The sequence below is a fragment of the Podarcis raffonei genome, chromosome 4, assembly GCF_027172205.1.
Source record: "Podarcis raffonei isolate rPodRaf1 chromosome 4, rPodRaf1.pri, whole genome shotgun sequence".
NCBI lineage: Eukaryota > Metazoa > Chordata > Lepidosauria > Squamata > Lacertidae > Podarcis > Podarcis raffonei.
Window position 1 is genome coordinate 39,462,097 of NC_070605.1, and position 26,353 is coordinate 39,488,449.

A 26,353-nucleotide genomic window follows, 5' to 3' on the forward strand; every position below is an offset into this window, starting at 1 on the left:
CAGAGGAAGAGTTTCTATTTATTTATTTGATAAAGGATTCCAACCTTATTGTACTGATCCTGTTTTGTTTTTATAATAACACACAATGATAAAATTAAAAAAAAATTATCTCAAAAAGGATTTTTGTCCAATGCTTTTCCACCCTTTTAAAAAGTAAGGATCTTGACAAAAGAGATAAAGGCAACTTCTGGAGAAAGTGGGTAAAATTGAGTGTTTTCTCACAAATGACAGTCAGATGATGAGACTCATCCCGCCCCCCTTAAAAGAAAAATCATAAAGGAAATTCAGAAGATCCTTTTGGCTACTACACTCCTACTACAGAGACACACACAATAATGGCTTGTATCACCTTGCAGCTAACATGTTTATTGCAGCAGAAGCTTTTGCTGAGGAGAGAAGCAACTTCATCAGAAGTCTGTCCATTCTGGAGTTTCATTTTTAATGTTTCTTTCAAAACTGGGAGAGGAAACCTGTGGCCCCTCCAGGTGATGCTTTCTGAAAGCAGGAGCTGTTTAACAGCGGAATGATCCTCATCTGGAGGTTGCGGACTCTTCTTCCTTTGAGATTTTTAAGGAGAAGTTGCATGGTCATCTGCCAGGAACTCTTCAGTTGAGATCCATGCAGCGCAGGGGGTTGGGATGGATGACCCACGGTGTCCCTTCCGATTCTATGATTCTGCCACCTTAGTGCCACGTGCCCTCAAAGAACCCACACGTTGGGCGCGCTGGGGAGAAAATTAGCCCAATTAGCGCTGAGCCAGCCTTCAACCAATGGGCGGCTGGCTGGGAACTGCCCTCCTGTACCAACCGGCTGCGCCAGCTGCCCTGACACGCGACGAAGGGAGGGGTGTGCCATCAGCTCGTCGCCAGCCAATCAGCGCGCCGAGGCTTGGCCGGAGAGCGATAATTTGTTTTGACCGCTCGCTGGCGCGCGCTCCCGTGGGAGATGTCCTCAGGCTTGTTCCTGGCGCAAAGGCGGGATTCCTCTGCCTTCGCTGCCAGGTGCGCCGCGGGGACCCGCGCGCTGTGACGTGAGCGGGGAGGGCGGGGCCTCCGCTCGAGCCCCTGGCCGAGGGAGCGTGAGGTCAGGCGTCCTGAGGGAGCCCCTTTGGCGAGAAGGGGCGCGAAGGCGGGATTAAGCCGCAGAGGCGGCGGCGAGGCAGCCGCTCGGAGCATGGCAGAAAGGGAGCCGCGGGCGCTGGCTGACCCAGAACGCGGCAGGTGGACGAGACCTCCGAGGAGACGCCGCCGCTGCTGACGAGAACTTGGGCGAAGCGGGAAGCGGCGAGCCAGAGCAGCCTCGGCGACGGGCAACGGAGTGCCGCGGAGAGGATGGCGCTGGAAAGCAGCAGCAGCAGCGCGCACTGGATGGGCTCCCTGCCGTCCGCCCTCAGCGCCCTACCTCTGGCCAATCTGGCCATCCCAGGTAAGACCCTGCTCTGCTTTGGGCTCCTCCCGGGTCTCCCGGCACCTGCTCCTTCCTGGCTTGCTTGTGTAGGGGAATCCAGCCGAATTACTAGGAAGGGGTTTTTGATTGTTTTCTAAGCGGTGTAGCCTAGTGGTTAAGAGACTTAGCCGAACCAGTTAGGAAATCCCAGGGAAGCCACTCTCTATTTCAGCACCACCACCACCGCTCCCGTGGGATAACGCTGACTTCGCTTGTTGTAACGATTAGAGATGTATGCAGTGGTTTTTTTTCCTTTAAAAAAAATGTTTAGGGCTGCTCTGATTTTGACTCGAGAAAATCCACATTTTATAGTTTGAATCGGGAAAAATAAATACAGTAAATGGATAAAAGTACAAAGATTCACAAATCTTGAGGGGTATGCGTCCCCCCTAGAAAAAAAAGCACTGGATGTATGTGATAATAGATCAAAGAGTTGGAAGGGACCACAGGGGTCATCTACTCCAACCCTCTGTGATGCAGGAATGTTTTGCTCCACATGGGGCTCGAACCCACGACCCCCAGATAAAGTCTCATGGTCTGCCAACTGAGCTATGTTGGGTAATGTTTGTGAAACATTTTAATGTGCTATACAAAATGTGAAGTATTAGTACAGTTTTGCTGTTATTAGGCACTCGTGGAGTAAATCATCAATCTTAAACCATACTATCACAATGAGGAAAATCAGATCTTAAATTGTACTGTTTTGGTGGGGTGACTAACACACAAACATATAGTTCTTCTGTTTGCAGCTTTATTTATGAGGGTGGGTTAAGATGTCTTTCCTTTCCTGTTTATGGGGTTTCAGATTTTACTGTTGATTTATTCTGTGCTGTCAGCTAAATCAGGGATATTCACTGAAACAGGTTAGACACTCCATAGGCAACTAAAACATTTTTGAATACTATTGTTTCCCTAATGTATTTTCACCAATCTTCAGGCAAGGCAGGACAACAAAAAATGATTTGGATAGTACCCAAAAGGAAGGTTTGTGAGCAGAAGCTGCTCTTTTCAATTATTTTTTCTCAAGGAATGTGTGTGTGTGTGGTTATTTCAGAATACCAATCCGCAGCATAATTTTTGAGTTTTTGGAAACTGGGGTAATCACCAAAGTTATTAAAACCTCAAAAAATAAGGAAACAAGGTGCTTCTAGGGCTGCAGCATTAGGAAGTGGAGGAAAACACTCTAGACTAGTTGCTTAGTGCTTGATCAAAGAAGTAGATGTATTTACAGCTAGAAAGTGTTGACTCTGAAATATATATCTTGGGAAGAGCTTAGTGCCCTGGATATGTTTTCCTTCTATGTTTCACCCTCTTTGGTGCAGAGGTATTCCATCCTCCCAATCACATATTCATTCGTTAAATATCTGAGCACTAGTCAAAACAATCTGGCTCAAAACAATCTGGTGTCATTCAAGAAATGATCCTCTCTTTGTGGTTAAATCTGTAGTAACTAGTTGTCAGTGTCTTGCCGTTTAAGGGCATCCTCTAATCTTCCACCTGAAATGGACCACCTTACCAGTAGCTTTTGTACCTGGTTACAGTATGGTTATTTACCATTTGTTCATTTTCATTTACGAATAAATTCTGGTGAAACATCTCAAAAGTGGATAGCAATAAAAAAAAATCAACAATAAAAGCTTTCTTGAAAAAAGAACAAAAAAAAGTCCAGTACAGATACAGACTGGGGTTTTTTTTAAAAAGAACCTACCTAAATGGCTTGTTCCTCAGGTTCCCAAACCTGTATCCCCCTCAAACAGCCTCTGAATAAGTAAAGGCCTGTTCAAACATTCATACTAGTGCAGTAGTGAAGAAGCTTTCCAATGGGGACTGCTAGCCACTGCTGTAGAACCATCAGTGGAGGCGGAATTCCCACCTGTATCTGTCATTGTTGGGGGTGCGTGTGTGATGGGGGCAACTCAGCTAAGCACTGGAAAGCAAAGATTTTCTGATTACCCCTTGCTCTGCAAGGTTTCACGGCAGTCTGGACTAGATTTTGATGTTGTGGGAAGGGGAGAGGAAGGGATGAGAAAGTTCCACTGCACAAGCGGAAGTCCACTTTAAAAGAGGACTTGGATACACCCCATAATCCCCCCCCCGAGTCTCTGCTCCCTAAATAGCTTTCATGTCACTGCCCCAGTGAAAGTTGGAGTTATTTATGTGAAGGATTTAATGAGAAAATATGCACAAAACTTGACATTTGACTGCAGACAATACTCATTCTTGATACCACTGCCAAAGTCTTATCAAAAAGGTGATAGGGTCAAGCTGTTTTCTAAAGGGGTTTCCTGTGACCTAATGTTTTGTTATTGAACTGAATTCAAATATCACAGATGCAGGCAACAAATTGACTATATATACCTGGTTTCTTCCTGGGGAGTGGGGAGAGGAAACACATTTACAGTGGTACCTCGGGTTAAGTACTTAATTCGTTCCGGAGGTCTGTTCTTAAGCTGAAACTGTTCTTAAGCTGAAGCACCACTTTAGCTAATGGGGCCTCCTGCTGCGCTGTGCCGCCGAAGCACGATTTCTGTTCTTATCCTGAAGCAAAGTTCTTAACCTGAAGCACTATTTCTGGGTTAGCAGAGTCTGTAACCTGAAGCGTATGTAACCCGAGGTACCACTGTACATACATACTCATGTGCATATGTATTCTGCATGATACGCTTCTCTGCCCATAAAGGTGTGATAGAATAATTTCCCCTTTTTTAAGATAAAGAGAATGGTGTTTGAACATTACTATAAATGAGCCTGGTTAACCAGGATAAAATGTTCAGTACTGTCTCCGGCTTTAGGATGTAATCGGATAACTAGCTGAGGTCAAACAACATTCCCCAACACAGCCTAGGTAGACTGTGTATTATTGCAATTATAGGCTTATTATTGAGGAAGGGTGACCTTTTCTTAGAAATATTCATCGTTGGTTTCTGCTAGAGACAGGATACCAGACTAGATGAATCATTGTTCTGCTGTAGTAATGACCATGTCTGTTCATCTCCCAGAACTGGCAAAGCACAGCTAGACATGACCTGGCATTTGGCTTGTCATGTTTTGCATTTGCAGGACACTTGTCAAACAAGGAATGTCGCAGTTCAGCAGAACCACAGCTTCAGCCCTGCTCTTCAAGATATTAATAAGTCTATGAAAGGCCCTGTTGGGGCATAACAGTACAACTGCTCCAGTAAATGTCTGCTCATAATCCTCCATATGTTTCTTGATAAGGGATGGGGAGTGTATCCCTATTAAAACTAATCTCATTTTAATGTCTAGTGAGACTGAGGAGATATGAAAACATGCTTTGAATTTAGAGGTCGATTGGCTTATTGAAAGAACTTTCTGCAAACCTAGATCCTGCTACTGCATTTTCCAAAATAGCTCAACATCTAAAATTGACCATAAAACTGATAATTATAATGTTGCAAAAAAGAGGCTATCTTTATCAAAATTTGCATGTCTTCTATAGTTCAGGGATAGCCAACCCCCATCATCCCTGTTCAATGGCTAGATTGGTTGGGCTGATGGGAAGTGGAGTCCAATAATGTAGAAGGCACCACATCTACGCCAGTCTAGTTCCTCTATCTAGTTGTGAGAGGCCTTGTGTATGCTGCCAATGGAATAGAATGGGGAGAGATAAGAAGAGCTCCCTGGCTGTAGCATTCCAGAATTTCAGGCAGGATTCTTGCCAAGCCCTACCTGAAGACTCCAGGGATTGAACTGGTAGATGCTCTACCACTGAGCTATGGTGCTTCTCTTATCTGGATTCAGGAGAAGCCGTAGCTAACAGACTAGCCTTGGCCGGGAATAGGCACTTCTAGCCCCAGAGGCTGCTTGAGACTTCAGTCCTTTAGGACTTTGTCTTCAGTCAAAGCATATATGGAATGAAACATAGCTAGCAATGATAACTTTTAGGTATGGCTTCCTTTAGTTATTAATGCGTACATCATAAATAGCCACGTGCCATAATGCTGATAATGAGTAATGCTCAAATGATTTCTACTGTTTATTCTAGTCATTCCATTGATGTGCCTTAACATAAAGATAACATGAGAAATTGTGAGCTGTGTGAATAAGTACTGTCTTTTTCCAGTCCTGAATCTCCCAGCATTCAGCTTCATTGGCTCTTCTTGAGTTCTAGTATTGGGGGGGACGGACTTTTCTCTATCCACTTTCTCCACATCATTCTGTATATCTCTGTAGTATCTCTTCTTATTCAAGTATGATTTATATTGGCTAACTCCCCATATCTCTAGTTTTCACAGCTGAATTATAACCAATTTCTTTTACTGGCTTTAGTCTCCCTCCTGGAAGTTAATACTATCCAATATTTTGTTGTTTTTTTCTTTCTCTGGTAAGCATAGCATATCAGTTCACTCTGTGTGATGCTGAACATTGGTAAGTCACATTGAGTACTGAAATAATTTCCTATTACATCATGAGCCAGATACTTTGCAGCTTTTACACTAAGCAACTTAAGCCATCTGTGTATCTATTTAACAGTGCAATCCTATGCATATCTACTCAGAAGTTAGTCCCATTGAGATCAATGGAGCTTACTCTCATTTAAGTGGGAATAGGACTTCAGTCTCAGTGACTTGTTGTAATTTTATCTGTCCTATGGTGTAATATGAATATGTTATAGTACTTGATGTACCTTACATAACTGATCATGCTGAAATTGCATGCTGTCTTCTGCTGAATATTAGTAATGAGTGGAAGGGATGCATCAAACCTTAATTATATTCCTCAGTAGCAGTTATGTATCCTATATGTGTCAATAAAAAAACACTTGTTTCTTGGTTAATGTTTGCTCAGTGAAATTGTGACAATATGGAATGGGAGAGCCATGTATTCTGAGCTGGAGCAACCAGCTCAAACCTCTTCACATGTTGAGCTTCTCAGGTAGACTAGAGGTTGAATAGTAGGATTGATTACGCATTTTCTCCCAAGGTAAGGGGAAGTGACCTTGCTAAGCCTGGTATTAACCCATTCATACATTAGATTTAAGTATGTTGGTTATATGAGGCTGGTTATCTCACATGTTATGATTTAACAGTAAACAGTGGGACAACCCCCACCCCCACCCCACTGCTCAGACCTGTACCTACAAATCATGAACCTGTGACTAGAAATCATCACACCAACAGAAGCGTGGATGAACCCTGCGCAAGTGTAATCCCTGTGATGAAGAAGAGTTGATAGCAGTGTGCTGAGTACGTAGGTGCTTGTTAAATCATCAAGTTTAATAGATGCTCATCCAAGCTTGGCATATGATTAAACAAGACACATGGGATTGGGTGATGGCACATACAAGGTTCCTATTCTTTAGCAGCAAGTTTAGGAAGATGCAGGGAAATGCTGACAAGCTATTGACTTGCCTTTTCCCACTTTTTCTTAACCAGTATACGTCAGGAACAAATGTTTTACTTCCTTATAGCCACATGACATTTTATGTCACTGGCTCTTAACATTCAACTTCATGGGCACCAGTATGTCTGTTTGCTAAGTCAGATTTATAGCCAGTTAGATGACAGGCCATTTGGTGTCTTTTAACTTATACCATTATAAACAAGTAAACTCATTTTGGCAAGTTGGCTAGTTTAACTCATTCAGAATTGTTACACTAAAGTTTATATTGGTCAAATGCAATATAAATGGTGGATTTCTTGCAGGTGGTCCTGATTGGTTAGAATTGCTTGACAAGGCCCTGGGCTTTGAAGTTCCCCTCAGAAATAAACACACAGACACAAGTATGTTGGGTTAATGGGATAAATTAGGCCACAACTTTATTGGTTACAGATGTTAGCGGTTTAGCTTAGGCATTTGGGTGAAGCCAGACTATATCCTGGCTCTTCTGCCCAGCTGCAGGAAGTCTCTCAAGGGTCAACCACTGAAGGGGGGAGCCCTATGATATACATCAATTGAGAGCACCCCCAGGGTCACCGATGGGGTCATGGCATGGCCCTAGCCCCCGCCCAGGCTTTGGACAGGAACCACACCCCCGGATCCCTTTAATGGGGTACCCTTAACAAGGAGGGGCAGGTGGAGGCAACAACCTCCCCTCCCATAAACAAGGCTTATTCAATGCCTAATCACCACTCGAGCCAAAATGCTCGCCGCCAACAACCTCACCTGCAACCAACACCTAATGCCATCAACAATATCAGCCAGCCAAATACCATTACCCTTATCAGAAAGGTAAACACCATTGTTACGAAACAAGGCCACCTAGTTGAACATAATAGCGGGATGCCGTATCACCCGGCCCTTCAAGAGCTGCACATTCCGTTCCACTGCACGATTAGCAATTCTCTTGGCCCTATTGATTGCCGCCAGATGGGGGCAATCCCGCCAACAACGCCTCTCCAAAATCTGGGACCAGATTAACGTCAAGTTTGGGGTGTGTGACACGAGCGGTAGTCTCGTAATCTGGGGAACCGGGTTCGTGTCTCTGCTCCTCCACATGCAGCTGCTGGGTGACCTTGGGCCAGTCACACTTCTTTGAAGTCTCTCAGCCCCACTCACCTCACAGAGTGTTTGTTGTGGTGGAGGAAGGGAAAGGAGAATGTTAGCCGCTTTGAGACTCCTTAAAGGGAGTGAAAGGCGGGATATCAAATCCAAACTCTTCTGATGATGACGTGGGCAGCACCCCTCCGCCCACTCCTGGGTCACCGCAATGGCGCACCTCCGGGGAAGGGCAGCAGTCTAATAACATCTTCTTTAGCTCCTCCAAAAAGCTCCCTTGTGTGTGTCAATAGACCCAGCTTTGCTTTAAACAGAAGCAGGAGTAAAGCATGGTAAATTAATTTGGGGGCATGGTGTAAGAGGATTGTGTGTGCTTGTATGAGGGCAATAAATAAGGTATTCTTTACAATTTCCTAAAAATAGTTTTGAACCAGCATGGATTAGTTCAAATAATAAAAAAATAAGTTGCATTGCACTCCTTTCCATCTGTATCACTTTTGTCTGAAGTTGAACAAATAGCAACAGCTTCTTTTAAAGTCTGTGTTTGATTGCTTAATTATTTGACTGCTTGCTCAACTAGAAAACCGTAAATGACAATGATTATATGTTACCATTGCTTTTTACAAAATATTAAAATAACTCATCAAACATTTAAAATGTGTAATGCAGGATAGAACATAAGAAGGAGTGGCTTATGGTCCGATTTTCAAGAATTATGTTTTCTGCACTGTTTTTCCAGTATTGGAACTAACTCCAGGAAAATGATGATCTGCTAGCTGCTGCCTTTAATCTCTGTGGCATCTGTTGAACTGTCCCTTCTCTCTTCCACCCCCCTCCTCCCTTCCTTTCATCTCTCTGTGTGCATGCTGGATAGTAGTTTCACTGGGTTTTGACACAATTCTTTCCATGAGGATAGGTTCAGCTGTTTCTCTTCACAGCCTGCACTACGCCCTTCCGCTCTCGTCCCCCCCCCCCCTCAGCACTTAGCAAAATCATGATTCTTACAGCCTTTGGTGCTATGTCTATGACTGCACGTGTTTATTTCCCTACTTTGAATAATTTGTTGCATAAAAAGTTAAAAGTCTGTCAAATGCTTTTAACCATTTCTGGGTTGTTGTTTATTGTTTTCTTTTTAAAAACCAGTTTAATGTTTAATACACACTGATCTGCTCTTGGTGTAAACAGTTATTCTTATCAATGACTGCTGCACACATTAATAATAGAATCATAAAATTGTAGAGTTGGAAGGATCATCTAGTCCAACCCCCTGCAATGCAGAAATATTCACGTGTCACATGCGGGGATTGAATCTGCAACCTTGGCGTTATCAGTGCCACACTCTAACCAACCCAGCTGTCCACACCTATATTAGTCTTACTCTGGATGTGTTAAGTCTTCTTAGTAAACCAGGGATGGCTATCCCTTTTCAGTTTGAGGGGCTACTTTTCTCTGGGGGCTGCATAGCAGAGTGGTTATAGCCAAAAAATGCGGTAAGGTCCACACTCTTATTGTCAGCGCTGCCCAAGGTCCCAGCTCACACAAGACCAACGCTGCTTCTTCCTCAAGTAAAAAAGTCTTTATTGAAGTTCAGTTTCATTTCCAGACGCGCAGCGCGCAGCGCGCAACGCTACGTCTATGCCCTAGACCGTAGAAGTCCCATCTGAATCTCCTCCCCCCTGACACCAGCTTAAGATTCTAGCCTTACTCCACCTCTTCCTCTGTTCCTTCTTTCTCTGGGTCCTCCTGCTAGTCGGAGTCTCAGCCCTCCTAGATTCTTCTGACGCTGAGTCCGCCAACTCTTCTCCCCCCCTCCTTCGTGCTTTAGGACCCTGAGCCTCTGACACTTATCCACATGTATTTACACACCATAAACACACATACCACTTACACACTGTCACACACCCTAACCATGTTATTGTTACATCCTGTTATGAAAAGTACTGACATCAAAAGATCTTGTCTGTGGTAGGCTTATTACTATGCGGATCTCCTTCAGTGAGATTATGCATGTGTCACCTGAGATAGCAGTTTTCAATAGCTACTGAAATCGCCCCCAAACTAAAGCTGTTATCTTGAGAGGGCTAAACCCTTTGACAGTGGTAACAAGGAAATTCCATCACAGACTTGCTTGTCATATATTTCTGGTGTTTGCAATTCCAGGATTTCAGTTTGAGACAGAGAATGTGGTGAGCATAAGTTTGAAGAGGACAGGTGTTGATGGGCAAGTGTGCATTGATGAGACAAGGACTAAATATTTGAAGTGGGTGCTCACTGCTAATTTTCCACTTCCCCAAGTTAACATGTACGTAGTTGAAATTACCTTTGCACCTTGATGACCATCAAGTAAAAGACAGAAGGCATTCCATGTTAAGCATTGAAATAAGAACAAAAGTTGGTTAAATGAAAACATTGTTTAATGTTGCACAAGAGGTGACCTCTGACTTCTCTGACGTATGCTGCAATTCTGCCACCAGCATTTTCTATTCCACATTTTTCCTCCCTTGATCAACAAAATAAAGATTCTGCAACACAGTGAAGGCATTTGAAGATTCCATGTCACCTTATGTCACCTTTGGGGCAGGGCCTAGAATGCTATTGCAATTGTCATTTCATTTACTCAAGCTGTGATTCATTTGTAATACATACTCATGGAAAGTAATAACCTTGCAATGTACTTGTACAATGTGGAACTGAACTCACAGAAGATTACAGATAACGACTGTAAAATACTTCATGGTTTAACTTTGAATCTTGGACCCTGACCTATAGCAAAATCATTTTCTGTAATATGAAAATACACACAGCCCAGGAAAAATGTAGGAAGCATAAAGACAAATGCTTCCCTTTAAAAGCTTGGCTAAGAGGGGAACAGATTTCTACTCCTATGCATGGGGACCAATCTGGAATAGGCTGATGAAGAGATTCATTGAAGGGTAAAGCAGCTAAGCTTGACCATCTGTTTTCTTGGAGGTCATGTCAGCATGAAAATGCAGAGATGCAAATTTAGAGAAGGCAACACCACTACAAAAAAAAAAAAATCTGCTTTATTTAATCTCTAATTTACAGCAGTATAATTATGACTCCACAAAACGGTTTGAATAGAACAAACATTATACTTAAAAGCTTGATGCTGGTTAATTGGGCTTCCAAAGTGTGCTGCAGTGGGCAGGTCAGTCTATAATTGTCTACTAGATTGCTAGATTTTTCCCTAAAGGAGCGGATACTGACTTTGCTGTCAGATTAGCCTTCAGCTCTAGTATGCCAAATTCATATGTTTGATAACATTTATCAATAGCCTACAACTTCTGCTTGGATTTATATATGGGAAAGAAGTAAGTGCGCAAAAGTCAAAATTAGATCACGCCTGCAGAGACAGTATCTAAAAGCAGATACGAGAACATACCGGTATCTCTGAGAAAGGAGATGGATGTGGATGAGCCACTGTAAAAATCTTCTTCTTCTTCTTCATTATCTTGAAATAATATCCCCCTGGAAAAGCAACAAATTTCAATATCCAGAAGATTGTTAGTTTCCTAGTATTGTGTATTTGCCATTTTTGTTGTGTATGACATTTTCACTTTTATCCCAGAAAGATAATGGTGATCTTTTTATTATTTTTTTAAAAAATGGTTGCATGCATTAGACCTGCTGATTTCAAATAGCAAATGACCCTGGGCTGAATTTGAATAAGTGTTTTGAAACCACTGGGCTTCTATCTCAAAAGATCCAATTCAGTGTCAAAATGGCCTCTTAGAAAGAGAGCATGTGAGAATGCTCAGCAGAATTCCATATTGCTATCTTGTGTGCATCGTCACATCATGCTGATCTCTGCTGCTGAAACATGTCTGCAAACGTTTCTTAATGTGGGTTAGTGATGGGGGTGCTGAAAACAGGATTCAGGAAATGGCAGTGAGTGCATGTTATTGACTCAGCATGCCCTGGGTAGGGCTAGGAGTGAAGATGAGTATGTATCCCACGGCTACTATGCCCCTATGTGGCTATGAGAACATGGTCTAAAAATACTCAGCAGAACCCCCTAAGCATTCAAATGCTTTGACATGTGAGAGAAAAATCTCCCTAGAAGCTACATTTTTAAAGTGGAAAAAATAGCAAGAAGGGAAATGGTTAAGCAGCCTCTGCCCCATCTTTCTCCCAGTCTCAAATGCAGCCACTGAGTCTGCTGTAAACAAGAACCCCAACCCAACTGTGCAGAACATTTAAGTTGGCCCTAAGAAATAAGCTCTTGATGGCCTTCCTTGTCTCTTTGCTGCAGCACTGAAGAGAACTCTATTAAATGAGTTTGCTTGTCAAGAGAGGTCGGTTGTGTTATTCATTTGGCTTAATTTGTCAACACAATGTTTCCTCTAGCCCTTAGCCTTCTAACAACCAAAGCGAAATGAGCAGTTCAGTTAGCTTGTATTTTAAAGGCTGGTTTAAAGATACTAATCGGCTTGTTAATGATTTGAATCCTCAAGCCTCATGAGGTTTTACTGGGTGCATTTCCAACTAGGTCAGCTTTGCTTCCTTGCTAGTGCAGTGCCAAACTGGCAGTCAGGAAATAAATAAAAAAGCACTTCTCCACAGTTGACCTGAGGGGGCATTTTATGAAGATTTATGGTGGTGTATCTACTATTTGAGAACAAAATGCAACATATTTTCATACAGACTTTTTTTATAGCACATGCTATTCTGAAAATGTATGGTGGTGTTTGGAAATTACCGTATATACTACAGAGGGTAGCTTTCTGGGACCAAAATAATATTTAGCCTTTTACTGCAGGGTTTCCCAAACTTGGGTCTCTGGCTGTTTTTGTACTACAACTCCCATCATCCCTAGCTAGCAGGACCAGTGGTCAGGGATGATGGGAATTGTAGTCCAAAAACAGCTGGAGACCCAAGATTGGGAATCATTGTTTTCCTGCATAGGACAAGGATGGAGAACTGTGGCCTTCTAGATTTTGATGGCTCTCCTGATCACAGACCATGCTTGCCAGGACTGAAGGTATGCAGAATTCAACAACATATGGAGGCACACCAGTTTTCCATCCCGAACATAGGGCCCACACAGATAGACTTGTCTGCTCCTTGAGGTGTAGCTACTTTTCCACTTCCTGGACAGATGTGTTTAGAATAACCCATACACTCTACAGCAAGTTCAAATGAGGCTCCTGTAACTCCTTTAAAAATAATGATAGAAATAATTTACAAATATTGTGTATATACTTGCTGTTGTTATTCAACATAGTGACTGCTTAGCAAGGGGTGCTAGAATGGGCAAGTGATGGGTTTGCAATTGGCTGGGCTAATTGCAAGAATGTTAGGAAGGCTAAAGAGATTATCCAAAGGGCATGACATGTTAAATTAAGCAAAGTCAATCACTCTCCCCTGTTCCTCTCTCCCTCTCTCGGACTCAACTGACACAACTAGCCCAGCCTTTTCACTTTCTTCTCAAATATATGGAAGACAAATCAGTTTTCTTTTTAAAGCTGAGAAATATTAGTTTCAATATGTGTGTTTTAACGTGCATTTTCCCTTCTGATATGTACTTTTTCAAATGACAGGACTTCTGCCGTGAAGGTACAGAATATTGTAGTCCTTTTTTTAAAAAAAGAAGCAGCAGCTTATTTTCTGGAAAACTGGGAGAGGGAATTTTGCAAATCTTTCTTAGATTTTTGAATACAACAGTTTGACTGACAGTGTGCATGATTTGCTGGAATCAGCTGGCTCTAAAATGCTTTTGTGGATTGTGAATATTAGCTTCTTCCAGTGCAACGAATTAGGTAGATTACAGATGGAAAAACCAATATACATATAAGGGATTAGCCTCACTTCACACTGGAGGTACTTATAGTCATGACAAGGGCCCGCAAATCTTTGTACTTAACTCTGTGCTCTGATTGCTAGCTAATACATCTTCATTTCATTATCATTCTGAAATTCTTGCAAGGGAGGAATGGCAACATTAATTTTCTTTCTTTTTGAGTAACATTTATTGGTTTTCATTGGAATAATAACTTTTCCATGGAGACCAGTGCTGTATATTGAGAAGAATCTGAATGCATGCATATTGCTATCAAGCTCTATTTATGTGTGGGTGGGTGGGGAATATCTGTGTGCATTCATAGCCTTGAAGAGCATGGGGTAGCTATGAAGGTAAATTTACATTGAACCTTCTCACAAGGGCTTTTACCATCGCACTGTTAGAATGGTTGAGTTGTGGTACTAAACAGCAAGATTAAAAAAGCAATTCTGCATCTGCAGTTACCTTCTATGATTAAAAAGATAAGAGGGTTGGGGGAGAGCTTAATAGGGGTGTGATATGCCCATATGCTAATTTTGTGGCTTGAAACATGCAAATAGGTTGTAGAACAGTGGTTTTCCCCTGCTATGTTGCATTCCAAGGGCACATGTTCATTGGTGGCTTTCTAGACTTTCCAGTGCAATACAGTGCATGTTTATTCACATCTGAGTATTCAGCTGGATATTAACCATGACGGCTATGTTCCACTGTCAGCAGCAGTATGTCTCTGAATAGCAGTTACGGGGACTTGAAGATGGGCAAAGTACTGTTGCTCCTGCTTGCAAGCTTCCCACAGGCATCTGATTGGCCACTGTAAGAACAGGGTGCTGGTCGAGGTGAGCTATTGGCCCAATCTAGCAGGTTCTTCTTATAGTCTTATGTAATGGGACTTGCTCCCCAATAAGTGCATGTTGAAAAGCTGTTGTGCACTTCATTGAATTGTGTGGGAGCTGAATTTGTTCTGCTTATGAGACATAGTTTAGTTCCTCCTGGATGATCAGAGTATGAGTAACTCTCATTAGCTGGCATCTTTCCTTTTACATGGTTTTGTGCCAGCTCACTGTCATTTATATTCAGTCACAGAGGAAGAAATTCTTCTTTGTTTATCTGCTTTGGCTTCAGGCGAAAGAAGCTCTTACCTCTTCAACATTTATTTTTCTTCTGTTGTTCGGTCTCTGAAGATCAAATATGTGAAGTGCTTTGAACAAGAATTCCACGTGTATAGCAAAAGAACCAATTTTTAACAAATTTGTAAAGTAAAAATAAAAAAGTCCTAAACAAAGAAGTGAGGAGCGTAAATCCTTCGTGATGCTGATTGTTGCTGGCATTCTCAGAATGCGGCACATTGATGCTTTGATTTGTACACAGTATGGGCATCCAGGTGGATTCAATGCCACTAACAAGGTAATCCATTTAAGACCTTCATCTCATTTGCAGCTCAAACTGGGCATGGCAGGAGACATGTTTTTGAAGAGTCTGCTTCCAGGCACACATTAGGTGGATTCCAACCCCCAGCAAATGGCATATGTCTGATAACTCTTTGCAAATAAGGAACCCTTTTTGTAAACTTTACTGTTTGGTGTTTTGATTTGTTTTTTAAAAGGAAACAACTGGTGAAATTAAAAATAAAATATCATGTTAGTTACATTGACTATGTTCCAAGAACAAACTCTGGCTACAGATCATGTTTCCTTTCATCCCTCTGTGAGCCAGGAGGAGCGAAGTGAGTACAGTTTTGCACATGCACAGCAAGCTATGATTTATGCCTTTCCATGACATGCTGAAGCAGCCTAGAAGTGTCATCATACCAGCATGTGCTCTTTAGTGTTTAGCATACGATGTACCTTTAACAAGAAGATATTTCTTAAGATAACAAGGCAACGGTGTATCAGTGTTCAACGCAGCAGGCTAAGTAATCCAGAGAGAAAATCTAATGGTAAGCTGACTGCTTGCTACTCCCTATCTCTGACTTGTTTGCAGGTGCCTGTCGCTGGAAGACTGTCCAGTGTAAGACTAGTCCAATATTAGCACATGGAATGTGCAGTTAAAGCCTTTGATCTGAAAACATCTAGGAAGCATTTCTCTCACCTAACACAATCACATAGCAGACATAGGATGTCGCCTTCTTAGGCCAGGGTAGGCTACAGTGTCAGAGGATAAATCATCACAGGAATGAATGGCTTTATCTGGAGCACCTTATTTGGGTGTGTTGGGTGTATACACTGTGGGGAAGTTCAGTCAAGCAATTAAGCTCACCCCAGAAAACAGCTGTTTAGCAGAGCTGTCTTTACTAGGTCAACACCAACATGCACTACTATACACACACACACACAAAGGTAAAGGACCCCTGGACAGTTAAGTCCAGTCAAAGGCAACTGTGGGGTTGCGGCACTCATGTTATAAGTAGTCTTCTCTCTCTGAACCTAGAGAGGGCTCTCTGCTTCAAAGTGCTTGCTGTGTTAAAGTCCATAGCCAAGTCTTTAGTTAAGTTGCTTTCAAAGTCCTGCAACTGGTGGAATTCTCTCAAGTTCTGAAGTCTAGCAGTTTCCCAACTCCCTCCTCAGAAAATCTCTTGAAAAAGTCTTCGCTCAAATCCACAGTTCCAGCAGAGAGCCATCAACAGTTCCTGCAATCTCCCACCAGGACCCACACAGTATGCTGTAACCTGAGCTAGTTTATATACAAAGCTACTTACCAAGTAACACAGATAAGAGAGTAGCAAGATGCCTGCAGATGCATTGTGGGGAATGAGTTGTCTCTGCTGACTTGTGGAGAATTAACCCATTAATTGCATTCCTGAAGACACTTTTGTATTACAAAAAATGACATTTGAATACAGTGGTACCTCAGGTTAAGAACTTAATTTGTTCTGGAGGTCCGTTCTTAACCTGAAACTGTTCTTAGCCTGAGGCAAGTGTGATTTCTATTCTCATCCTGAAGCAAAGTTCTTAACCCGAGGTACTATTTCTGGGTTAGCGGAGTCTGTAACCTGAAGCGTCTGTAATCTGAAACGTCTGTAACCCGAGGTACCCACTGTAATGGGGTTATTGCTTGTCAGCTTCTAATATTTCTGTATTACCATTTCTCATTAGACAATGTCCCAGATGGGGATATCAGTAACTATTTTACAGAAAACAGTGTCTTGGAAGTGAAACATGAAGTTCAAGGTTTTGTTAAATTCTGAGTTGGTAAATGCTGAATTGGTGGATGGTAAAGGTGTGTGTGAATCCTGACATTGCAAGCTGGAAACATCTGTTTTTCTCCTTTGTGTGCATGGTTCTTCTTCCAAGGAATCTACACAGGAGTCTGGTCACCTGCTTATCTCCTTAGGCAGCCTTCACCAATCTGGTGCCCTTAGTTGTCCTAGCTGGGGCTGATGAGAGTTGTAGTCCCAAACAACTAGAGGACAGCAGATTGACAAAGGCTTTCCTTTCATGACCCATGGATGACCTTTTCTCATCACCAAATATTGGATGGGGAGATAGAGGTGGAAAACATCTAACATTGGAGCTTCTGTTTCTCCAAATCCCAGCTTCCAGAATGCAACTACAAAAACAAACACCACAACTAAGGGCCAGTTCAGGCTGTAAAATTCCTCCACTGAGGATACGTGCAGCTGTTCTATATGATGGTTTTTTTAATTCTTGAATTGTTAGTAACATTTCTATGTTTTTTGTAATGCTGCAAAACAGTGACAGTTACTGTTTTGATTTTAATTAACTGCCTTAGGCATTTTGGTATAGAAAGGCAGAATATAAATCTTTTGAATAGAATGACATGTGGAGAGAGAGAGATGCCATGTCAGTGACTGCAACTGCGTATCCCCTCAACAGTCCTGATCAGAGTTGAGCCTGGCTGACAGTATTCCATTTCTGTTGAACCAAATTCATTCTAGCAGTAGCTCCATCTGGTCTTATAACCCCCATTTACAGCTGTGTGTAGTGATTTAGAAGTGTTAACAAGTGGCCCTAAGTGATTTTTCCAATGTTAAAAAAGATCAACACAAGAATGGAATCCAGTTGAGCAAATAGCACTTGGCAAACCCCAAGTTGTAGGACTAAAATGATGTTGTCTTTCTTCTCTGTAGGGTCACATGATTCCTTCAGCTACTGGGTTGATGAGAAATCTCCCGTGGGACCAGATCAAGCCACAGCGATCAAGCGGTTGGCTAAAATCTCTTTGGTGAGGAAGGTAATGAAGAAATGGTCAGTGACACAAAACCTAACATTCAAGGAGCAGCTTGAAGGTGGAATCCGCTACTTTGACCTCCGTGTATCTTCCAAACCAGGCGAAGCAGGTCAAGAAATCTACTTCATACATGGTTTGTTTGGAATCAAAGTATGGGATGGGCTGATGGAGATCAACACCTTCCTAGAACACCACCCTAAGGAAGTGATCTTCCTGGATTTCAACCATTTCTACGCTATGGATAACAATCACCATGCATACCTGATCAGCAGGATCCAAGAGGTTTTTGGATCAAGACTCTGCCCAAAGGAGTGTGTGGAAAACGTGACATTACAAAACCTCTGGGAAAAGCAACAGCAGGTAGGAAAGCGTTTCTCATTTAGCAACAAATTTCTATAATTCAAAGAACTCTTAGAATTGAAAGTGTCTTGCTTGAAGCTGGAATGGGGAGGCAAGCATGGAGTGCACCTTTGTTACTCTGAGCTGGAGAAAGGAGCAGAAGATTTCCCCCTGAGTTCATCCTGCATTTCAGAAGCATAGCATAATACCTTGTCCCTTTGCGAACAGAACTCTAGCTGGCCAGTAAGGCAAGCCCCAGTTTGATTCCTGTCTATAACATTCATTAACTGTGTGTTCAGTACTATCAGGATTACTTTTGGGCTGCGATCTTTCATAGCTTCCTTATTGGGCCCTCACCCCCTTTAAAGACTGTTGTGTGGCCTGGATGAAACTAAAACTTATCTCATGGTATGGCAACTGAAATGCTTTAAAGTATGACTGGGAAGCCAGTAGTTGGACTTCAGCTCCCTTCAGCCACAGCCAGCATAGTTAGTATGCAGGAATGTTGGGATTTGGAGTCCACGGTGTCCATCTGGAGGGCCACAGACTCCCCATTCCTGCTCTGAAGCACCTGGTCCCCTACTTCCAGATCCCCTACTCATCATGATCTGGCTACCCTAGTGTCCTAGTGACCAGTTCCCACCCTGCTCTGCTCCTGTTGGCTGTGTGATTCCAGTCTAAAATCCACACCTCATAAAGGCTATGAGGTATTCATAGGATATGGCTATATTCTACTCCACTATCAGAGGCATTATGCATCTGTATACCAATTGCTAGAAATCGCAGGTGGGGAGAATGCTGTTAGGGCTGCCCATAGGCATCTGGTTGACCATTGTGAGAAGAGGTGGGCTAGATGGTCATGTGTTCTAGTACAGCAGGGCTCTTGAGCTTTCCTTAGTCACTGCCTTTCCTATGAACAAGTGTCTGATGCAGTTACCCCTGGCTTTCTCTTCTCCTGAGCTACTGTGGCCTTCAGTCTCTTTTGTTTATTAGTTGTGGTGACAGCCCTGCTCAAGTTATCATGTTATGTTGGTCCTGTAGATTGCTGCAGACATGATCACCTGTACATACCACCACCCCTTCCAGAAGGTCAGCACACCAACCCCCTGAAGCTGTCTTTCTCTCTTCCACTTGATTTTCAGTTCCTTTTTTCTCAGTAACCAATCAGGCTGACAGCACAGCAGTCAGTGCTAAAGGAGCTCCTCCTGGTGGTGTATATGGGGGTTAATGCCACTAAAGGTGCAATCCTAAAACACACATGATAAAGTATGTCTCATGGAATTTGTAGGGACTTGTTTCTCAGCAAATGTACTTAGTGTTGTGCCACATATAACTATGGCAACAACAACAAAAAATCAGTGCAAATCCTCTTCTTTCTGCATGTTATGTTACAGTGTACATATCATATACTGTTTGGCCCAAAGCAGTGAATGGAATAGTAATACAAATGAAGACTATAGTAAATACAGCATACCAATCAAAACACTATGAAAAATCATCAGTCACACTGGATATACATTGGTTAGCTGCATTCATGCACTTACCACAGATGCAGCCAGCATTTCTGTTCTCACTTAGAAGCCAAGGTACCACACACACACACACACACACACACACACACACACAGTCTCTCACCTAGGAGCAAGACCATCCACAATCACCCAAGGGAAGCATCCTCACCTCCTCACAGCCCAAAGATGAAATCCAAAAAGCAGACTGAGCAATAGTTGCATTCTTATGGTCACCTTGTGAAGTGAAGTGAATCTTGAACTCCCCAGCTCCTGCTTTTAACCTTTGTGTAATCCCTATTTGTGGCAAATATTGACACCAATAATACTGTCGTCCTGCTTGCCCAGTGTATAGAAAGCAACATTTTGTGTGAAATTATTTTTTAGCGCTGAATATAAGTGAAAGAAGAGCTTGTTCTGATATGTTCTCTCTCAATTTCCCAGGTTCTCATTTTCTACCATCATTGTTTCTATGAACAACATCCCTTTCTGTGGCCCGGGAATAAAATCCCAGCACCATGGGCAAATACGACCAACGTACATAAACTGCTGCAGTTCTTGGACACTACTCGTGGGGAACGAGCAAAACAAGGAACTTTTCATGTTTCTCAAGCTATTCTTACACCAAGGGTCAAAACCATTGCACGGAATCTCATCCGTGGCCTGAAAAACACACTTGTTCACAAGTAAGTGCCTGTTTTAGCTTCCTTTGGAAACCTTGTTAACCTGTGCTTGCAGTCCTAAACCCAGGTACCTAGGAGTAAACCTCACTGAATTCAATAAGACTTACTTCGGAGTAGATATGGTAGCTTTGTCCTTCTTACTTGAAATGCATATAAACATGATAAAGAGTCCTCTCCCAAACCTCCAGCCAACAGAAGATAGATGACAGAAAGAATAAATTTACTCAGGGTGCAATCCTGTTCACAATTAACTGGAAGTAGGTTTGGGTGAAACTGCCAATTTCATTTTTTCTGTTTTTCATCCCCCCCCCCCCAGTTTTAAATTCAGTTTTCCGCATTTCCATATCAGCTTGCAATTTTTAAAAAGTCTTTATGACAGTTCATCAGCATTTTAGTGCAATTTCTCCTCAGATAGGCACATGTTGCATGCTTTTGCAAAATTCAGAACAGTGCAAATTTCAAAGGATGGCAAACTTTAATTAAGCTGCAGCCATTTTGCTCGGAGTTTGAATCAGATCAAATGTTTTCACTAAGAAGGCAAAAATCCATTACCACACACACACACACACACACACACACACACACTGATGGTGCCATGGGTTCCAATTCTGTGCTCAAAACTTTATTCCGTTTTACTGAAATAAGTAGGCTTACTTATTTCTGTTGATGAGATTAGAAACTGTAGTCAATACTGTTGCAAGTTGCTGCCACCTACAGACCACAGTAAGTAATTGAGCCCATTTCTCCTCACTATATTACATATCCATGCATTTAACATATTAGTAAGTAGTGATGACTTTCATTTCATTTCTTGGTTAACTGATCAAATTTAAAATAGCCATGTAATGATTTAATTACTTTCAGAATGCTCTCTGAATGAAATGATAAAGCACTGCATTCATTGAAATGAATATTTTTAAATGCAGGGGAACTTTTAATTCAACACAGCTATCAATCTATTAAAGCTACAGTAGCATGGTGTGCTAGTATAGCAACTAGCAATACTGGCTGCAAGTGGAAAATGCATACTTTTAACAGTAAAATCATATATGGGGTTAGGATGTCACTGACGTATCTTCATCTCTGACACATTTCTTATACATTGCCTCCAGACTGTCACTATTTTGTGAGAGGGACCCAAGCACTTGCAGGAAATTTAGGTTTGTGCTGTTAAAATGGGTTAAATCATTCTGTCACCCTAGTATAATCCGCTTTAAGGGGGGTCTTTTGCAGTTGATAGGGTGTTGAGAAAAGTGTGAGAAAGCATTGAAAAGTGTGGGATGAATGATGAACAGGAAGATGTTTGAATACCCCACAAACAAATCAGGATGAATGGTTAATAAATATAGAATATAGTCTAACCTCCACATGAGCTACATACAAGCAAATCATGATTAATTCTCAACAAACAAGCTCTGTGGAGGAGCTCATATCCACAACTTGTCAATGCCACTTTTCCAAAGTAGTTGTATCTGCAGTAATAAGACACTAGATGGTGCTAAAGTGCTTTTTTCCCCTTCTCAGGAACAAATGTATTTGATTAAGAACTTTTGTGCATTTAGTCCCCTTACTCAAACGTTTAATAGCAAAAATGTAAAAAGAATGGATTACCATCAGCATGCCAATTCAGAAATGATACAAATACCCCGAAATACCTAGTATAAATTGCGTGGTATTTGTTCAACCAAATATTATGGGTCATTGAAATCAAGTAGCTTCATTCCATTGACAGGACTAACACATTGTCCTGTCTAACACAGTGACTAACATTTTTGCTTAGCTTTTCCTTCTGTAATTCCTCATTGCCACCCAGCTAAGCAGTGCCAGATTACTGAATAGGCAGGGTAGGCCCCAGCCTATGGGCCCCATGCCTTTTAGGGGTCCTGCTACAACGGAGCAAAATAATATTGATTTGATCTTGAAGGAAAAGTACAATCAAACTTTATGAGTTCAATGCTATCCCACTAGAGCACATGTGATGGGGGAGAGCCAAGATTCCTACTGTGTAGGGGCCTCCGCAGGGTTTAATCCAGCATTGCAACTAAGCCATTGCTGAAAATTTCTGGATGTAAAGGTGACTACAAATGCAAGCCAAATGTGTACATATTGGCCCAGGTAGTCTTTTGTTAGCATGGAAGGAGGCTTCTAGGAAAAAGAGCGGAAATGAAATTACTGCAAAACCTGGTAATACATAAAGATGTTATTAACACAGTTTTAATAGAGAATTTCCTTTCAGTACAATACCTTCCACTGTTAAAACCAATACATTATATTTTATAAGCAATTCAAACAAAAAAAAATTAACTTCCACATTACATTTATAAAGACTTACTAACTGTACCAGATAATCTCAACTTTTAAACTTGCAGCTTTCCTAGGAAATTTTTCATGGCATGCTGTTTACTGCCAAAATGCAGTTTTTCGTTTCATGCAGATAGAGTTTTGAAAGAATAACACACAGCAATATTAATTTTTTAAGGGAAGCTTGGGTGAAAAACTGCTCAGCATACACATGGGGGCTCCCTAAGAATGTGTGAACATATGCCTGCCACCTCCGTGCACACTCATTGCATATATTTTGAGTGCCAGAACAAGGTCGCTGTGATTTACAGAGGTTTCCTTTAGACCTTGAAAAGGAATCCTGTACTCGGACACTGATACATTCACCCTAGTATCTTGGCTAGAATGTAAAAATGTTGCACAACATTGTTTCTCTCTTTTGCATATATAGATAGATAACCTCTAAGCAGTTTAGATAAAAACAATAAAAATACAGCAACTTTCAAGACCATTTCCTAAACACAAGGAAACACAACCCAATTGTATATCACAAACAAAGCCAAGCAGGCTACAAAACAACAAAATAAAATTGAAGAGTCAGAGTCTAGGATAGGTTGGGTAAACATAGGGCTTTAAGAAGTGCTTAAAGGTCAATACTCGCTTTACCTCACAAATTACCCAAGGTGGAGGGCATTTCAGATGTCAGGTGATTTCATCTGTTTCTGTATTGTCACCAGGTGACATCCTGCTAATCAAAAGATCTTAAAGATTGGCTTGGTCTGTACAAGAGGACATGGTGTGCTAGGTACCTGGTTCCAAGTTGTTTAGAGCCTTAGGTTCAAGGCTTTGTAATTGACATTTAGCTTGGTAATAAATAGGCAGCAGTACAGATCTTTCAATGCTGGTATAATCAATGTCTTTCCATCGAACCTGCTGAGCCACAGATTTTCCAAGGGTTTGGTGTCTTCGCTATGCGTGTGTGACGGGAAAACTGTTGAATCTCTTCAACATATAATGTTCAACTGTCCCCTACATAGCATAGCCAGGACAAAATTCCTGGGTCCTGCTTTACTGCGCTTGGTTGGCAGGCCTGTTGAGTTACACGCCGCACTGCTTTTGCAGGATACAGATCCTTCTGTAACTCTGCAGGTGGCGAGATTCCTGAATGCGGTTATCTCACACACAAAAACCACCAAAAAACAACAAAAACATCAAAATTAATCGGACTGTTATGATGAGAGTGCATGTCGGATTTCGTCTTCAGTTTTCCTTTTTCTGTGATCTGTCCCTTGGAGCTCTCCTGGCCCCAAGCCGTCATTTGGCTCTGCTCACTGACCTACCCTTGCATCGTGGTGTTCACCTTCTGTTGTCGGATATACCGGTCTTTATGTCCCTGTGTTTTTATGTTTGTACATACTTTATGGGCTAATAGCCGTAAATAAATAAATAAACATGTAGCAAAGTACTCTGCCAGTTTCATTCTGCACTAGCTGCAGCCTCTAAACCAGATACAAGGATAGCTCCAACAAGCTGCAAAACATTTCCTTGTTTATTTCCTTCTCACACATCTTGTAGTATTGTTCCCGAGCCAATCAGAATTTTGCTTTTAATGGGTCAAAACAAATTTTTTTTTTCCTTCCAGTAGCACCTTAAAGATCAACTAAGTTAGTTCTTGGTATGAGCTTTCGTGTGCATGCACACTTCTTCAGATACCTGAAGAAGTATCTGAAGAAGTATCTGAAGGTATCTTCAGGTATTCTTCAGGTATCTGAATATCTGAAGAAGAATATCTGAAGAAGTATATCTGAAGAAGTATCTGAAGGTATCTTCAGGTATTCTTCAGGTATTCTTCAGGTATCTGAAGAAGTGTGCATGCACACGAAAGCTCATACCAAGAACTAACTTAGTTGGTCTTTAAGGTGCTACTGGAAGGAAAAAAAAATTTTGTTTTGACTGGCAGACCAACACGGTTACCTATCTGTAGCTTTTAATGGGTGTGAGATATCAGATGTGGCTTGCTCCACTGAGAACTTCACCTATGAGCTTCTGCTGCATCTCATAGTGGGTGAGATGCTGCCACCCCCGTTTCTCAAAGAGACAGTTCCTTATTGGCATAATGGTTTGAATCCAAAGCCTTCCACTCATGAAAAGTTCCTCCATTCATGAAACAGGGCTTAGATCCAAAGGAGGCTTACATTAATAGAAGTACAGAAAGGACCATTTTTGCCAAAACCCCTTGCAGGCCCCTGGTCTGAAGAGCCCCCATCCCCAACTCCATAGCAGATGGGGGCATAGTGAGCTGCAGGAGGAAGGGGGTGAGACCTGAGTGCACCCCTTTCTGTGAGTTGAGCTCCACTCACAGAACTCTGGATTCAAGACAATGCAGTTTGGGAGAACGCTGTATTTGTATGCAGTGCCAGCATGTTGATTATATACAGGATGCAATGTGCCTCATGCATACGACGAAGGATCATGTTACATTTTCCTTTCTTTTCCCTTTAGGAACCTCCCTTCAATTCTGGACTGGGTGAAGCTGCAGAAACCAGGCGTCATGGGCGTTAACATAATTACATCAGATTTTGTGGAGCTAGTTGACTTTGCAGCTACCGTAATTGCATTGAATGAGCTTCTCCTAGAAGACAATGAATCCTGACAACGGAAGAAGTTTTAATGTGGGAACGTTGTCCAGTCATATCAAGAACTTTCTTTCAAGCTCTCTCTCCATCTGTCGGTTTTGCTGTTTCACACAATGCCAAGGCACAAGGCCACGTGTTGATTGGACTGCACAGTCCTCAGCAGCACGGCTTCCTTCGTCCCTGTGCTGCATGTATGGCTGCTCTGCCTACATCTGCTGAAATACAGAATATGTGCCGGCTGGACACTTCAACATCTGTAAATCATTAGCAGGAGCCTCTCTCTAGACTTGTTGAGTGTGTGCATCCTGCATGTTATGAAACCCAGGAGCCCAACTCTAAAGATAATTATTGAACTCTAAGTACACATTTACCAGACTAGCCAAAAGATTTTGTTCTTGGCGACAAAAGTCAGGCATGTGCCCTGCTTTCTTCCTTTCAACTGTACTGTATATTAAACTACCTCAGTCACTAAAATACAAAGCACAAACAGCGTCTCAATTGCTAAGAGTGACCTTTTTGTAAATACAGTACCGTGTATGAGTTTTTAAGAGTTTATTGTGAGATATAAATGAAGTTTTTAAACCTCTTTCTTTCTTTCTTTTTACTTGAACTCTCATTTTAATCTATTAAGAAAATGTGGTAAGTTAAAACTATTGGAGCAGAAAGATGGGCATTTTAAAATACAATGATATTTATTTTGTAGCAATTGAAATATCTATGATGGCATGAAGTACAACGGGAATGTAATAAATTTGTGGATTTTGTAGGAAATGTTTCCCAGATTATGTAGCACAATCTGGTGAGTGGTGAAAGAAGATATTATGTATCTCTCTGCAAGTCACTGCTCTGACCTTGCCTTCCCCAATTAGCCACCTTCTGAGGGAAGTTAATTCTGCTGTGAGTTTTGCACCAGCTGTAACAGAATATTTCAAATACTCCCCTATGCAGAGTTGGAGCAAATTTGCTACCATTAGGGGAGTCTGTTACATCTTTGCATGAATTGCTTCATTGCCC

The 26,353-nt window shown here is 41.9% G+C and overlaps 1 protein-coding gene across 1 annotated transcript; it reads left to right on the forward strand.

Annotated features, from left to right (window-relative positions):
* Window positions 1–886: 886 nt before the first annotated feature.
* PLCXD2 (phosphatidylinositol specific phospholipase C X domain containing 2) lies at window positions 887–25,829 on the forward strand. Its single transcript, XM_053386316.1, has 4 exons — window positions 887–1,425; window positions 17,793–18,253; window positions 20,185–20,426; window positions 25,206–25,829. The coding sequence occupies exons 1-4, from the start codon at window positions 1,332–1,334 to the stop codon at window positions 25,354–25,356; spliced, it is 948 nt and encodes a 315-aa protein (XP_053242291.1). The 5' UTR covers window positions 887–1,331; the 3' UTR covers window positions 25,357–25,829.
* Window positions 25,830–26,353: the final 524 nt, after the last annotated feature.

Coding starts and splice junctions, on each gene's coding strand:
- PLCXD2 (XM_053386316.1), top strand. CDS start 1,332: ATGGCGCTGGAAAGCAGCAGCAGCAGCGCGCACTGGATGGGCTCCCTG. Junction 18,254..20,184: donor TCTGGGAAAAGCAACAGCAG/GTAGGAAAGCGT, acceptor TCAATTTCCCAG/GTTCTCATTTTCTACCATCA. Junction 20,427..25,205: donor AAAAACACACTTGTTCACAA/GTAAGTGCCTGT, acceptor TTTTCCCTTTAG/GAACCTCCCTTCAATTCTGG.